At 45.3% G+C, this 17,031-nt stretch overlaps 1 protein-coding gene across 2 annotated transcripts; it reads right to left on the bottom strand.

The window, feature by feature from the left end:
- Positions 1 to 1,388: 1,388 nt before the first annotated feature.
- LOC309337227 (uncharacterized protein) lies at positions 1,389 to 14,415 on the bottom strand. Of its 2 annotated transcripts, none has more exons than XM_081853979.1 (6): positions 13,862 to 14,415; positions 9,537 to 9,636; positions 9,207 to 9,373; positions 5,304 to 5,401; positions 3,624 to 3,721; positions 1,389 to 2,051 (listed from the first exon to the last, which is right to left on the bottom strand). In XM_081853979.1, exons 2-6 carry the CDS (start codon positions 9,579 to 9,581, stop codon positions 1,821 to 1,823), a joined length of 639 nt encoding a protein of 212 aa, XP_081710105.1. In that variant the 5' UTR covers positions 9,582 to 9,636; positions 13,862 to 14,415; the 3' UTR covers positions 1,389 to 1,820. The 2 variants fall into 2 exon arrangements, with proteins under 2 accessions (XP_081710105.1, XP_081710104.1); XM_081853978.1 differs by lacking the exon at positions 13,862 to 14,415 and adding an exon at positions 10,555 to 11,884.
- Positions 14,416 to 17,031: the final 2,616 nt, after the last annotated feature.

The following is a 17,031-nucleotide window of genomic DNA, read 5'->3' on the forward strand; positions in this document are numbered from 1 at the left end:
GGAGTGTGTTGTGTTGCAGTGCTGGAAAAGAGCGAGAGAAGAAGTCGCTGCAAAAAAACTACCACTTTAAAATGTTCAGAAATGCCTCTCCTACTTCAACATTTGACTGCCCTAGAAGCTTTGAAAGAAGTTGCTGACTTCTACATATAAGAAGCCTGCTGTGGTTCCTATTCTTTTCTTTTGCACTCCATTCTGTGACGCCTGCCTATCAGTTTTCTTTCGCAGAGTCCTGATTAAGCGACTGCATTTGTCGCTCCCACTGTCACGGCCCCTGCAGGTTGTACCAGGCAGATGTTGAGGCTGTAATGAGCCATTGTCCGCAGAATGAGAAACTCTGTAAGAGCCAGAGTCCTTGAACTCGTGGGCAACATCTTGGAAACACGGTTTCATTGTTTGTATGCTAATTAATGTTCTATGTGAAAAGCTCCTGCTACTCAAGGCTTCTGCGCCAGAAGGCTGAGATTCCTCCACTGGGCAAAAAGATGTCAAAGACTCCTAATAGGAAATGTTCTATTAAATGAGATTATACACAGCTAACCAAAAGATTTGCTTTCGGGAAAAGTTAAAGCTGGATTTTTGTTAAAGTTTTCTGTGAAAGAGATCCCCCAGGAGTCTGGGATCCAGCATACAGAACTGTTGTCTACAATCAATCCCAACATAGATTTCATTTCCATATATCTGAAAGTCGCTTTGGGACTTTCTTAGTCATGGGACTTAATGAATAAATTTAGTAAAACTAGGATTTATTAATAATAACAACAACAACAACAACAACAACAACAACAACAACAACAACAACAACTTGTCCTTTTTCCAGAAAGAGTCCCGGATGGCAAACACGTGCACAATTTAAAAACTAAAACATTCTAAATCAGTTAAAACATCATTAAAAAAAACTCTATTACAATTAAAATTATCTGAAAGCACTTTCGGTTTAAAGCATTCTAAAACACATTCAGTTAAAAACATTATTCCATCTGATGATCATGACATTTCCAGCAACAGTATTCTTCAGTTCCCAAATGCTTGGGTAAAGAGGAATGTTTTCAAATTTCTCCTGAAAGTTAATAATGATGGAGACAGGCACACCTCACCAGGAAGGACATTCCAAAACTGGGGCGCCATCACTGAAAAGGCCCTGTCACAGTTAAGCACCAACTGGGCAGCCTCTAGTGGTGGCAGCAGCACCAACAAGGCCTCACCTGACCATTGTAAAGTCCAAGGCGGTTGGTATTGGAGAAGGCACTCTTGCGTCCCAAGCCCTAAATATATCTGTGGTATTACATGCCCCACCCTCAATGTCTATAAGCAATGAGAAATGTCCCAGTAGTTAGTACAGTTAGTAGAGTTTGGCTTCCTTTGGAAGGAGAGATTCACAGGAGACTTACTGCCTTTTTGTAATGTTTTATTTATTTACAAATATACAAAATATAGAACAGGTGGAAACAGTCTGCACACACTCCAAGCAAGGAAATAATCCTGCTCCCTGCATACGAGATACCCAGAGAGAGAGAGAGAGATGATACCTGCTTTAAAAGTGTTAAATACAGCTGATTTAAAGGTGCTGGGAACCTTTGTGCTGAAGAACAGGATATGATTCTAATACAAGGAAAAAGGCACACTTATCACTGTGCTTTTGCCCTCATTGGAACGCTGGGATAAGTCAATGCAGAATACTCCCTGTATTTCTATCTAACTGAAAGGGCTAGAGACTCCTCTAAACATTTGGAGAAGTCGGAATGATCTCGGAGAAGGGGCCATGCCTCTGCAGGCCATGCTCTCTGGGGCTGATAGTAGGCCCTCTCCAGTTCCAGAATTAGTTATGCCGAACACACCTGCGCCCGTTTGTGGTTCAAAGAGCAATGGAAGTAGCGCCTTGGTCCTTCTGTTCCGTAAGGGTCACCGAGATCAGCAAGGTGCTTTGTGGCCAGAAGGTGGCTGGCTGTTCGCTGGTGCTGCTTCGCAAGACAGAGCATAGCATGCAGCTGTTGCCGCCGTTGAGATACTTGCTGCAGACACTGCGTCGTAGAAGGACGGCCCAGCCAGGGTACCTTGAATGAGGCAGCAGAGCTTCAGGTGGTAGCCACAGACTGGGATCAGGCCTCCAAAAAGGGACAAGGGTGCTGACAGTCCAGGTATTTATTTATTCATCAACGTAATGAAAAGTCTATCCAACCTAGACCCTGGAAGACTGACAGCTCTTATAAAAAAGGTAAAGGACTTCTGGACTGTTAAGTCCAGTCAAAGGCAACTATGGGGTTGTGGCGCTCATCTCGCTTTCAGGCCGAGGGAGCTGGCGTTTGACGCAGACAGCTTTCCGGGTCATGTGTCTAGCAGGACTAAACCGCTTCTGGTGCAATGGAACACCGTGACGGAAACCAGAGCACATAGAAAAGCCATTTACCTTCCCTATTTATCTACTCGCACTGGTGTGCTTTTGAACTGCTAGGTTGGCAGGCGCTGGGACAGAGCAACGGGAGCTCACCCCATCGCGGGGATTTGAACCGCCAACCTTCTGATCAGCAAGCCCAAGAGGCTCAGTGGTTTAGACCACAGCGCCACCTGCGTCCCATTGGCATAAGCTCTTATGGGCTAAAGCTCACTGCATCAGATGGAGGACTACAAGATGGAGAGATGTGGGTATTCATTCCCACTGTTCCTTCATTCATTCCCATTCATTCCCAGTGTTTAAAGCCTGTTCAGTTGCTCAGAATGGCAAAGTCAGCACAGCAAACCAGTTAAGAGAGAGAGGCCATTCACTCACAGTGGGGTGCAAACCAAGACTACGGCTGAGAGAAGTTAGGACAAAACATAAACTTTATATTTTTGTTATTGCTTTGTTAAAGGTAGAGGTAAAGAGACCCCTGACCATTAGGTCCAGTTGTGGCCGACTCTGGGGTTGCGGCACTCATCTTGCTTTATTGGCCGAGGGAGCCGGCGTACAGCTTCCTGGTCATGTGGCCAGCATGACTAAGCCACTTCTGGCGAACCAGAGCAGTGCACAGAAACGCCGTTTACCTTCCCGCCAGAGCGGTACCTATTTATCTACTTGCACTTTGACGTGCTTTCAAACTGCTAGGTTGGCAGGAGCAGGGACTGAGCAACAGGAGCTCACCTTCTGATCAGCAAGTCCTAGGCTCTGTGGTTTCAATTGCTTTGTTATGTTTCCTTAAATTACTGTAAGCTGCTCCGGGCATCAGAACAGCAACTGGAGGGTGGCATAAAAGGTTAAATCGCAGTTTAAAAAGCACCTGTGATGCTAGGTTCAATATTCCCGGTGTCTCCACCTCTGGGCAGAACTTGGAAATTCCCTTCTCTGAAACCCACAGGATTTCTCCTCACAGGCATCTGGTTGGCCACTGTGAGAACAGGATGCTGGACTGGATGGGCCATTGGCCTGATCCAGCACTGTTATTCTACTGTTTTTGAAGCCTGAAGAGCCAATCAGAATAAAAACTACTGAGCAAAATGAACCAGTGTTCTGGATCCTAACAGGTTAATAGAAAGGTAATCGAAGAAGTCTTTAAGACAGATATGAGAGGGGTAGCAATGTGACAGTAAAAGAATAGTTCTCAGACACATCTGGGTTTTCTGTAGGGTCTGGTCCCAAGCATCCCTCTCACCTGCTGAGAGAGTGAGCGGCCCTTCTTAGCTGCTGCAGCCTCACGCTGGCGTTTGGGTTCCTCGTGCAGGGCCATCCAGACCTCCTCAGCGCCCATATCTGTGGAGCAAGTGTGAATGTTGCTTAGAGACTCTTTTTATGTGGCAACAAGCAACTCATAAATCAAAAGCAATCAAATCAAAACACAAAACACTCCCCCCCCCAAGAGATAATTGGAATTAAAGGAGACTTTTCATGAGACAGGGACGCGGGTGGCGCTGTGGGTTAAACCACAGAGGCTAGGACTTGCTGATCAGAAGGTTGGCGGTTCAAATCCCCACAACAGGGTGAGCTCCCGTTGTTCGGTCCCTGCTCCTGCCAACCTAGCAGTTTGAAAGCATATCAAAGTGCAATATTAACTCAGCATTTTGGCTAATCTACTTTATTTACATATAAACACACATGGAACACTGCAACATGGCTCCCTCTCTCTCTAGCATCAGACAGCAAAGAGAAAAAGAACAAAGGACAATAGTCCCACTTCACGGAACACAGTAACACAAACATCCTGTCTCCTTCACTTCCCACTCTGTGGAGTCAAAACATATACCGTCATGTGATAGACAACAACCCCATGACTGCAGTCATGGAGCAAGAATTCCTACATCCTCAGCTTCCTTGAGATGTCCAATCAGCACGAAAGGGGAGATTTTCAGCCAATGGGAATTCTTCTCACCCTTTGTGCTGATTGGAGACCATCACAGTGAAAGGAGGAGAGTCGACCACTGAGGATTGGCTCCTGGGGTCACTCTGGAGAAGACATGAGAAAAGAACACAGAGAAGTGGCTACTTCCTATGTTCCAAAGATAAGCATTTAGGGATACTGAAAACACAAGGTACTTCAGTTTGACTGATTATTTAATTTGTATACTACTCAATACATTAAAAAGATCTCCAAGCAGTGTACAAAAGAACTGAAGCAACAACAGGCAACTTAACAAAGTATTACAAAAAGACATGGTTGCACAGAAAAATGTGACATTAATACCAAGTTACTAACATATAAAAAATCAGTATCGGTTTATTTTTCCTTCTGACACACCCTCCCACTCAGCCTCTAGGTTCTCACTCAGGGTTCAAACAAATTCTCAGCCCACCCGCAAAAGTCGGGCAATGAGAAGAGTGCCTGGAAACAGCGGGCATCACCCTAGTCTCTCACTCTGGACTTGTGTTTTATGGGCAAGCCCAAGGTGAATGGTATTTCCTCAGGCTGCCCACAGCTGTGTCCCATTCATCTGCACTCCTCGCACCCAATTTGAGGTGTAGCAGGTTTGTTGCGTTTCCTAGAGGGTCCAAAGGATGGGCTTCAAGGGAATGGTGAAGTGCAATGGAACTTCAAGGAAAATACAACTTTAAGTAGCTCCAAAAGATTCAGAGCCCTCCAGACGATGTGCCCATATATGAGCACAGAAAATAGATCTAGCTGAAAGGCAACACGTGGAGATCAGCATAGATTTTTTGTGCTGTATCCCATCCTTATTATTGTTGTATAATATTGTTTCATAATCTTAGAAGGGAGAGTGACTGTGGGGTGGGTGGGGGGAGGTCTGTGAGTATTACTTCTGAATTTGCCACTATACTACCGGACTGGGATGAAGAGGCAAAGTAGCCAAAAAGCTCCTATGAAGCAGCGTACGCTCACCTAAACCAGTCACCAGCAGGCGCTTCACCCGAGGGCTTACTGGCTGCTCCTTGGTAGGTGGACGCAGAAAGTAGGAGGCTCTCTCTGAGCCCAGCAGCCTGAGGAGAAAGATAACAAGAGGCCATGTTGTCCCTCCCTACTGGAAACACCTACCACCCGGGTTGAGTTTATTAGACTAGCTCCCTCCCAACAACAACCCATCCAAGTGTTGAAGGCTGGTGAACCTGGGCAATTGGGGCACTGCCCTACCAAACTCACTCTGCTCTCAGCCAGCTCTTGCCTGCCTGCCTTCTTAATTATAACCAGTCTTATGGGTGGCACTGCCTGGCAGATTCCTCCGTGTTGCCCCATGTAGATCTCAGCAGCGAGAAGGATGGGGCGGCCAAAATTAGTTGTTTCCGCCTGTTATTGGCTCTAGCTCCACCTCCTGCTGTCTCCCTGTCTTCTGCTCTACTAGCCATCACTGCATCCAAACCATGATCAGAACCCCACATTTTAGATCAGGATTCATCATGTCCAGTCTGGGGCCTAGGCACTCATCTATGCTTGCCACATTGGTGTAGTTTAAAGGACGCCTGCTTCTTGGGAGAAAAGCAATGACAAACCTAGACAGCATCTTAGAAAGCAAAGACATCACCTTGCCAACAAAGGTCCATATAGTAAAAGCTATGGTTTTCCCAGTAGTGATGTATGGAAGTGAGAGCTGGACCATAAAGAAGGCTGATCACCGAAGAATTGATGCTTTTGAATTATGGTGCTGGAGGAGACTCTTGAGAGTCCCATGGACTGCAAGAAGATCAAACCTCTCCATTCTGAAGGAAATTAGCCCTGAGTGCTCCCTGGAAGGACAGATCCTGAAGCTGAGGCTCCAATACTTTGGCCACCTCATGAGAAGAGAAGACTCCCTGGAAAAGACCCTGATGTTGGGAAAGATGGAGGGCAGAAGGAGAAGGGGACGACAGAGGACGAGATGGTTGGGCAGTGAGTTTGACCAAACTGCGGGAGGTAGTGGAAGACAGGAGTGCCTGCCGTGCTCTGGTCCATGGGGTCACGAAGAGTCGGACACAACTAAACGACTAAACAACAACAATATATCCTCTAGATGCTGGTTTGACGATGACGATGACGATGACGATGACGATGACGATGACGATGATGATGATGATAATAATAATAATTTATTACTTATACCCCACCCATCTGGGTGGGTTTCCCCAGCCACTCTGGGTGGCTTCCAGCAAGAGATTAAAAATACATTAAAACATCAGTCATTAAAAACTTCCCTAAACAGGGCTGCCTTCAGATATCTTCTAAACATCAGATAGTTGTTTATTTCTTTGACATCTGATAGGAGGCATTCCACAGGGCCACGTTTGAGCCACGTTACCAGAGAGATGGCAATTTCAACCTGTTCATCACGGTTCTTGGAAGGTTATTTCCAGCAGGCCATTGGTCCTTTCTGTCCCCCCGGGATGTGTAAGAAAATACAGACCGGATCAGACCATCTAGTCCAACTTCCTGTTTCCCACATTGGCCAACTAGATGCCGATCTTTCAAAGTCCAATAGCAGTAACACTCTCCTGATTATGATCTCCAGCATTTGATATTAAAAGTTGTTGTTGTCGTTTAAAGTTTTGTACAAGTTGCATTGCAGTGCTAAAGCTAGTGATGCATTTTTTAAAAATAGATAAATTGTTTTCAAAAGGAGTGAAGGGAAGAGCACAATGCAGGAGAAATATAAAAATGTAGCTCTTAGAAGGGCAAACTCTACCCTTGAAATGTTTTATTGTTTGCATTTGTTATATATTACTCAAACATGCTTCCCTCTTTGTTGCAAATTTTCATAAGGCGCTTTACTGGGTTTAAACAGGTCCGTTTCCTTGCAGATACAATATATTATTCATTCCAGTTTTTTATTAATGAGCTTCCCTTCACTCCCCAACCTGCAAGCACCTCATTTTATAATTCATTGTACACCTATTTTTTGTGAAGTATTGCTGATTCGTAAAATGCAGGAGCTTCCTTCCAGCCTCTTCTCAACCCACAACTGTGCACTTAAGCCAGTTGATATCAGTAGAACAACTCATGAGAAAGTGTGTGAGGTTGGTGGGGCTTTTGGGGGCTTTTTTAGAGGTTGCATTTCATCTTAAGAACAGGTCTTGGAGGTGGCTAAGAAGAACAATTCCAAATAACAAACCCCATTTAAATTTTAAATAATCGATAACAGGGATAATAAAAACCTATTTATTTTCTTAGTAGATCTATATACAGTATCTCCAAAGTTTCTTCTATCATAGAATTCAGCACTGTTTAGGGAAGTTTTTAATGTTTGAAGTTTTATTCTTTATTTAATGTTCTGTTGAAAGCTGCCCAGAGTGGCTGGGGAAACCCAGCCAGATGGGTGGGGTAGAAATAATAAATTAGTAGTAGTAGTATTACTCATGAGGAGTTGGGAGTGCAGCAACACCTTGAGCACCACAGGTTCCCCATCCCTTCTTAAAAGCAATGACATGTTCTCCAAAGTGCAACGTAGGAAGCCTAGCGTGCCTGGAAATTGTCCTCTCTAACCATAATCCATAACTTGAAAGGCCCTTCTGTCTGTCCCACCAATGTATGAAGCATGTTTGGATGGAACTCAGGAGAGGACCGCTCTCCCTCCGAGGTTCTGGAATGCTCCCAGGTTCTGGAATGCCTTGCCAAGGGAGGCCTATCTAATTCTGTCTCTAGTGCCCTCCCACAGGCAAGTGAAGACATGTTTATTAGCCAGGCCTTTGACCATGATAAACCAGAAAGCGCTCTGTTCTTTTTTTGCTTTTTTGCATATAATTTTTATTAATTTTTCTGTTTTACAACTTAAAATACTCATTTTAAAATTCTTAAGATATCAATGACTTCCCTTTTTCTCTTTCCATGGTTCATTTTGCATATCATAAATCCCTGCATTTTTTACAAAAACTGCACCATTCAGTATTCTATTATTGCATCCATCAAAATTTATTTACACTGTTAAATTTATCTTACTGCTCCAGCGTTTTCAGCTGTACACAATTATTTCCCATATTTTCAATAAACGTTTTCCAATCTTCTCTAAATATATGTTCTTCTTGTTCTCTTATTTTATGTTAAGTCTGCAAGCTGCGCATATTCTGTCAACTTAAGTTGCCATTCTTCTTTAGTTGGGACCTCGCTCGTTTTCCATTTTTGGGCTAACAAAACACGGGCCACAGTAGTGGCATACATACTATAAAAAACCTTTTCTGATACCTGGGAATTTCAGTCTGAATTATCCCCAGCAGAAAGGACTCTGGTTTTGGGCAAAACAAAACAAATTCCTTCCAGTAGCACCTCTGGTTTTGGGGGGAAAGTAGGACACAGGTGGCGCTGAGGTGTAAACCACTGAGCCTTCGGCTTGCCGATCGGAAGGTCAATTGTTTGAATACCTGCGATGGGGCGAGCTCTCTTTGCTCGGTCCCAGCTCCTGCCAACCTAGCAGTTCGAAAGCATGTTCAAAGTGCAAGTAGATAAATAGGTACCACTCCAGCGGGAAGGTAAACGGCGTTTCTGTGCGCTGCTCTGGTTTCGCCAGAAGCAGCTTAGTCCTGCTGGCCACATGACCCAGAAAAACTGTCTGTGGACAAACGCCGGCTCCCTCGGCCAGTAGAGCGAGATGAGCACCGCAACCCCAGAGTCGTCTGTGACTGGACTTTACCTTTACCTTTTTACTCCCCCCCCCCAATTCATTATGGATCATTTCCCAATACTCTTTTACAAATTCACCACATATGAAAGAACGTTCCCTCCATCAGACCAGCACTCTGCTCTAATTCCTGTCTCTGACAGGACCGTTCTGTGGGGCTTAGGGCTCTCCCAAACCCCTGACCCAAGTGATAGGTCACTGCTCACCTGTGGAGATACTGTTGATAGTCTGGCAGGGGACTGCTTAGAGCTTCCTTCTTCTGAATCCTTTGCAGGTTCCATCTTCCAGACCCATTGGAGTCAGCCCACCTGTGAGAATCTTTGGCATGTCCTGAAGAACGGGGCCAGACATGGCCTGGATATGCCATCATAACCTGATAGAACATCACAGGGATAAAAGCAAAGATTGCACCTGAACTTATTCCTTCCTTCCTGAACTTCCCAGGGCCGGCTTCTATCCCTTCCACTAGCTGTCCCCCTTCCCACTTTCTTCACACAAGAACAGCCCCTCATTTGCCTATTGGCCTTAGGACTAACCCGCTGGATTCTGAGTTTAGGACCTGGTGTGCAGCACTGTGGCATCCAAGTTCTTTAGGCTTCCTTGTTTGGGCTGTCACCATGGTGCTTTGCCTTCCACCTGCCTCACAAAAGGTAGAAACCAGAACGGAACCACTTCAACACAGGGAGTGAGGAAAGCGTAGGCTGCAATCCTATGTGTGAAATTTGGCTGCATGGCTTCTTCAATACTTTGCATGTTTACCTAAAAGAAAGTCACATTTTATCCTAGTGGGACTTGCCTTAGAGTTTAAGCGTGTATAAAAATTTGGATGTGTTACAATGTGCCATTATTTGGGATTAAGTTACGTTGAATTTTTGGATTTACATGAGTGAGAAACCAAGTATTGGCCTATGGGGTTGAAAATTAAGAATCCCATGGCTTCTCAAACAGAGGCTGCAGACACACCATACATTTAAGACAGATTTAAAGCACATTTTTCTACTCAAAGCAACCTGGGAGGCATAGCAATCAAGGCTTTGTTCCCCTCCAATCTACTTAAGAAGCTCACATATGAAGAGGCTAAGCTGGTTGCTCCATCTCAGCCGTATGGCTTTCACAAGCCATTATTGTGTTCCTATATCAGTAATTTAGGAATTTTCACCATTGTAACTAAGCCAAGTTTGACTCCCTTTGCAAATTTTTCTGAATGCTGTATGGAAAAGCACATGAATCTGACATGTGGAGAGTTCGTAAGTAAACCATTTTTAACTTACCGAAGGTGTAATACAGTGGTACCTCGGGTTACATACGCTTCAGGTTACAGACTCTGCTAACCCAGAAATAGTGCTTCAGCTTAAGAACTTTGCTTCAGGTTGAGAATAGAAATCGTGCTCTGGCGGTGCAGTGGTAGCGGGAGGCCCCATTAACTAAAGTGGTGCTTCAGGTTAAGAACAGTTTCAAGTTAAGGACAGACCTCCGGAAAGAATTAAGTACTTAACCCAAGGTACCACTGTATTTTTTCTGTGCCATAAGGCTCAGAAAAGGCTTTTTCTGTACCATAAGGCTCACCCAGAATGTGCAGAAGCAAACAAGTGCATGTTCACTGTACACAAGACAAGTTCTGCTGCATCAGATGAAAAGCCTGTCCAGTCACAGCGGCCAACTAGATGGCTATGGGAAGATTTTGCGCACATTTAACATAGTGTCCAAAAAAGGGCTTCCTAATGCCTGTGCAACTTCTGCATTGCGGAAGCCTACCTATTCCTTCTCTCAGAACCTTTCAGGGTTTTTTCCCCTACCCACACACTTCAACAGTTTATCTGTTGTTCATAACACCTTCTGCAGCTGTCACCCTAGTATTTGCCCTCTGTACATTTCAGATTCTGAGAAGAAAATGAAAACCACCCCTTCCTGCTACAAAGGAGTTTTAAGATTAAAGGAGGGGATGTGAATTCTCATTTCTTCAGCTTCGGCTTTTGCGTTTCACGAGGCCTGAAGCGTTTCGGAGCTTGGGGGAGGGGGGTGCAGGGAGAGCAAAGTGTTTTGCTTGGCCAAAGTCCTGGCAGGTGGTTAGTGGGGGCCCGACTGTTAATAATTCCCAGCTAGAATAGGGGGTTTGGAAGACTTTTGTTTGTGTGTGGGGAGGGGAAAGCCTCCCCCCCCCATAGTGGGAAGGAACTCCATGCGAGGAAAGCTTTACAATAAGGCACATTCAATGGCAAGAACGAGAGGAGGTGGAGAGAGAGAGAAAGAAGAGAGATCAAGGGTGAATGGGGCTGTCTGATTAAATGAGGTCTGAAAGGAGAGAGCGGGCCATTCACAACAGGAACGAAGCCTTCACCGGTAACAACTCGGACTTAATCCAGGGAAGATGGGGAGGGGCGACGGCTGTGGAACTCCATGTAAGATTTCCAGCCCGATTCTGTGTGGGCTGTTGCTTGTCGTGGACAGCGTGGTGCCAAAATCACATCCACATCTCCCACAGAGGTGAGCTGGACCACCCTAATCTTGAAGCTACTTCTCAGGCAGAGGGTTCCAGAAGGGCAGTTACTTTCCTGACTCTAACACCCCCTCCACTTTCTTCTTCCAACTAGGCCAGGCATGGCCAAACTTGACCCTCCAGCTGTTCTGGGACTACAAATCCCACCATCCCTAGTGAAATATACTCGGAGTTGAGAGTGGATTTCATGCTCTTTATTCAGCTCATAGTGGTGAGGAGGAATGGAAGTTCCCCCTGAATGTCTGCTTTATATACATTATTTACACAATGGGCCCCACCTGATTGGCTAATTCCGGGATTCACCTGTAGGCCAATCTGGTTGTGGATTCACTTCCACCTGGAGCTGGATTGGGTGGCTCCTGTGGACCAATCAGACTGCTGCATTCTGGACCCTATTTGTTCTAGGACCAATCAGACTGCTGCATTCTGAATCCTATTGTTCTGGGCCAGTCAGAGTGCTGCCTTTTGGATCCTATTCAGCTCAGTACATAACACCTAGCTAACAGGACCAATGGTCAGGGATGATGGGAATTTTTACTCCCAAAACAGTTGGAGGGCCAAGTTTGGCCATGCCTGAACTAGGCCAAGACACTGCGTTGCCTGAGGCAGAGAAGGTGGTGCCCCCTCTACTAAAACTGACTGAAACAGCTTCTGGATCTTTTCTGCAATAAGGGCAATGGGGCTGCGTTCTTCCTTACCCCTCACAGAGCTACAGGTCCCAGCACCCTTAAACTATAGCTCCCATGATTCTTGGGGGAGGGGAGAGATGTGCCTTATCATGCCTTATCAAAGCCAATGCAATTCTGGGCTGCATCAATAGGAGTATAGCATCTAGATCAAGGGAAGTAATAGTGCCACTGTATTCTGCTCTGGTCAGACCTCACCTGGAGTACTGTGTCCAGTTCTGGGCACCACAGTTCAAGAAGGACACTGACAAACTGGAACGTGTCCAGAGGAGGGCAACCAAAATGGTCAAAGGCCTGGAAACGATGCCTTATGAGGAACGGCTAAGGGAGCTGGGCATGTTTAGCCTGGAGAAGAGGAGGTTAAGGGGTGATAGGATAGCCATGTTCAAATATATAAAAGGATGTCACATAGAGGAGGGAGAAAGGTTGTTTTCTGCTGCTCCAGAGAAGCGGACACGGAGCAATGGATCCAAACTACAAGAAAGAAGATTCCACCTAAAGATTAGGAAGAACTTCCTGACAGTAAGAGCTGTTCGACAGTGGAATTTGCTGCCAAGAAGTGTGGTGGAGTCTCCTTCTTTGGAGGTCTTTAAGCAGACGCTTGGCAACCATATGTCAGGAGTGCTCTGATGGTGTTTCCTGCTTGGCAGGGGGTTGGACTCGATGGCCCTTGTGGTCTCTTCCAACTCTATGATTCTATGATTCTATGTGTGCACAGCCTCAGTTGCACCCTCAACAATGTCTTCCAACAATTCCCAGCATTCTCAGTTCCCCATGCTCTCTCCATAGTGGCATTCTTGGTAGTGGCGCCCGCCCTATGGAATGCCCTCCCCTCAGATGTCAAGGAAATAAACAACTACCTGACTTTTAGAAGACATCTGAAGCCAGCCTTGTTTAGGGAAGTTTTTAATGTCTGATGTTTTATCGTGTTTTTAATATTCTGCTGGGAGCCGCCCATAGTGGATGGGGAAACCCAGCCAGATGGGCAGGGTATTATTATTATTATTATTATTATTATTATTATTATTATTATATCCATCACCTCACAGTGCCAAAGGTAGGGTGGTGGAATTTTGACTTTTTGGATTCCAGGATGAAAATCTCTTAAAGCTACCACTCATCGGTCCTTGCGAATGTATGCAAATTTCAAACCAAGTACAGGTTAAAAACCCTTACCAAAAGATAATGGAAAAATATTAAAGATGGAAATACTAAAGATGGAAATATCAAAATATTAAAGATGGAAATATTTCTAGCCCACTTTTGCTGTTTTACTGCTAAAAGTTCCCTATATTGTCCATAAAAAATATAAAACAATTTGTTTGTTTTTTTAAACATTTATTTCTATTGAATTTTCAGAGAAAAGACAGTGTCAGCATAAAATATCTTGGCCAGCTGCAAACTGAAACCATGAGATAGACTCCTGAGAGAAAGCAGATCCTCTCATTACTAACACTTATTCAACAGAAATTCAGACCAAATCTTGCCTGGCTGAGACAATGATTATGCTTCATGCCAGGATGCCAGGATTCTGGAAAGCAGACCAAACCAGGGTTGTTAAAAAAAGCTTAACAACTTTTGTGTCCCCTCTTTTACTTCTAAGAAATATGGCAACCCTAACTCAGCAAAGATCTAGTGCTGATTTACCCATGTCTGTACAACAGCCAGCATCTCTTACCTCAGGGCCTTGTCCCTCCCTTAAAAGTATGCTGTTTGAAGTGATGTTAGGTGATAAAAGCAAAACTTGAGGACAAAGCGCATGCAGACCAAATGGAACGGAGTAATATTTACGATGTGACCTGTGCCATCTGCTGGCTTTTGAAAGGAATGCAGATCAAACAACAAAAACGTTGTTTAAAGGTTAAAGGAGCACTTTCTGAGGCACTGCAACCTCTGAACACGAGTTGCTGGAAATTGCAGGTGTTGTGCTCATGTCCACACCTCGCAGGCTTCCCACAGGTATCTTGGTCAGCCACTGTGAGAGCAAAATGGTGGAGTAGACAGGCCATTGGCTGAACCAGAAGCCTCTTAAGGCCTCTGCAGGCATATTTGTAATTCTGGGTACCACACCGTTGATTCTGCCGCTAGACTGCATCTTGGGAAATTTAGGGAGATTGCAGATAGTTTGGCATGAAGAAGTTAGAATATCCCGAGAACTGAACTGGTGTGGGAGAACACTTTTAAATGCAAAAAGCTTCTCAGTATTGCAAGACTCAGTTGGTTATAATAATAATAATAATTTGTTATATATACCCCGCCCATCTGGCTGGGTTTCCCCAGCCACTATGGGCGGCTCCCAACAGAATATCAAAAACACGATAAAACATCAAACATTAAAAACTTCCCTAAACAGGGCTGCCTTCAGATGTCTTCTAAAAGGCAGAAAGTTGTTTATTTCCTTGACATCTGATGGGATGGCATTCCACAGGGCGGTTGCCACTACTGAGAAGGCCCTCTGCCTGCTTCCCTGTAATTTCACTTCTTGCAGTGAGGGAACTGCCAGAAGGCCTTCAGCGCTGGACCTCAGTGTCTGAGCTGGTTGGAGCATGGTGCTGATAATGCCAAGGTTGTAGGTTCGATCGCCTTATGGGACAGCTGCATATTCCTACAATGCAGGGGGTTGGACTAGATGATCCTCAGGGTCCCTTCCAACTCTACCATTCTATGATTCTCTATCATTCTCCGAGAGAGGTGTAGCAATAATTAAAGCCCTTTGGGCCATGTAGTAGGTGCACTGAAAGAACTGGAGCCACAATATTTAATTCAAATACATTTCCATCCTTAAGCCCAGTAGCAAGTCAACCTTCTATCCAATTAAAAGTGGGTGAAGTGTCGCCATTGTGTTTTGGTTCCCCACCGGCAACCTTTTTATTTCTTCCTCAAGCTCATTCTGGGAGCGGGGCCAGCCAACCTCTTTAGCAGCCACACGGTGCAAGACGGCAAGAAGTAGTTTCTCTGAACCCTGTGACGGCCAGTATTGTTCCATTCAATGCTCGCTCCCCAAGACTTCTTCAAAGAAATGTTGGATCTTTGGGCTGATAACTAAATAAAAAAATTTAAGCTGCCAAGATGAAGCACATGGGGGGGGGGGCCTTAAGATGGCACCACATCAAGTTAAAGGTGGCGTTTTCACATGCAGGAGTGGGGAGAAGGGAGTGGGATTGCTCAGGCTGAGCCTGAGCTACATTCATTCATTTGAAGATTAGAAGCGCCTTGGACCAGTTGCAAAGGGAATGACAGCGACAACTCAGGAAAGGTTGGCCACGGTTCTTTGTGCATCGGTGACTCGGAGACCGGATCTCTGCAATGTGCTGTACGTGGGGGGTTCCTTTGAGCCTGGTCTGGAAGCTTCCGTTATCGCAGAATGATATGGCGTGATGGCAGCCAGCAGTGTGACCCTGTCAGCATATGACACCTCTGATCAGAGACCTGCACTGGTTGCCAATCTGGGCCAAGTTCAAGGTGTTACGATTGGTATATAAAGCCCTTAACAGCTTGGAACCAGCTTAACTGCAAGATTGCCTTACCTCACGTGAGCAGACTTGGCTGCTTCGATCTGCATATCCGGCACTGCTACAGGTGCCGCATGAAACTCAAATCTACCCTTGTAAAAAGAAATCTGGTATTTTAGTGTGGCAGCACCTAAACTTTGGAACTCCCTGCCTATTGTCACCAGGCTTCATTGTACTCTGTTTGATGCCTGCTTAAAACATTCTTGTCTATACAGTGTATCACAGAGATTAGGACTTGCCGATCAGAAGGTCGGCGGTTCAAATCCCCACGATGGGGTGAGCTCCCATTGCTTGGTCCCTGCTCCTGCCAACCTAGCAGTTCGAAAGCACGTCAAAGTGCAAGTAGATAAATAGGTACCACTCCGGTGGGAAGGTAAACGGTGTTTCCGCGCGATGCTCTGGTTCGCCAGAAGCGGCTTAGTCATGCTGGCCACGTGACCCGGAAGCTGTACGCCGGCTCCCTCGGCCAATAAAGCGAGATGAGTGCCGCAACCCCAGAGTCGGTCACGACTGGACCTAATGCTCAGGGGTCCCTTTACCTTTACCTTTACACAGTGTATAGAATATTGACGTGCTTTGATCTAGCTTTTAGCTTATCAATGATTTCATTTTTTTAAATGTTTGAAACAGTTTAACAGTGTTTTACCCGAAGAAATTTGTTGGGGTTTTCTTTCTTTTTGTAAACTGCTTCGATATTTTATCAGTACTGTATATAAATATTGCGAGATGAATTTGGAAAAAGGTTAGAATGGTGTCTAGGCCTGTGCAACTGGGGTACGTGTGAGGCGGTTTCCACACCATTGTTTCCCAGGCACTCTGAGGGAGCTAGGGCCTGCTGCCATGGTCCCCACTTGCTCCCTCCTCCCCTTGGTGTAGCATCCCTGAATAGGCTGTATAAAAAAGGGCTATAGCCATACTCCTGTGTAAAGACCATGGCTCAGAATCTGTCTCGCGAGCCTGGAAAACATTCTGGCTTTGAGCCACAATTAGCGTATCAGGATATCTACTGCCGCAACAGCTTTAAATTCCATGAACTCGAAACGGACAGGTGTTCTGATTTTCTTTGGCCTCTGCTCATTTCTATCCCTTTTTACAGTACATGTTTCTTTTCCAGATGGTTATCAGCAGGGTTTTGCCCAGTAGATGCACCTGTTTGCAGCAGCAACACACAAATAGGAAAAGTAGACTGTAGCCAGGGTCTTGACCACATAACCTCCACCCCCTCCGGCAAACCAGGAGGCATTTCAAAAGCAGTTTTGTGACATGGGAGTCTGCTAAAAAGAACCAAAAGGTAGTCCGAAATCTTAGTGGGGTGTGTGCTCCTACTAGAGCTTTG

This window comes from Podarcis erhardii (genome assembly GCF_964252035.2).
Source record: "Podarcis erhardii genome assembly, chromosome: 2".
NCBI classification, from domain to species: Eukaryota; Metazoa; Chordata; class Lepidosauria; order Squamata; family Lacertidae; genus Podarcis; species Podarcis erhardii.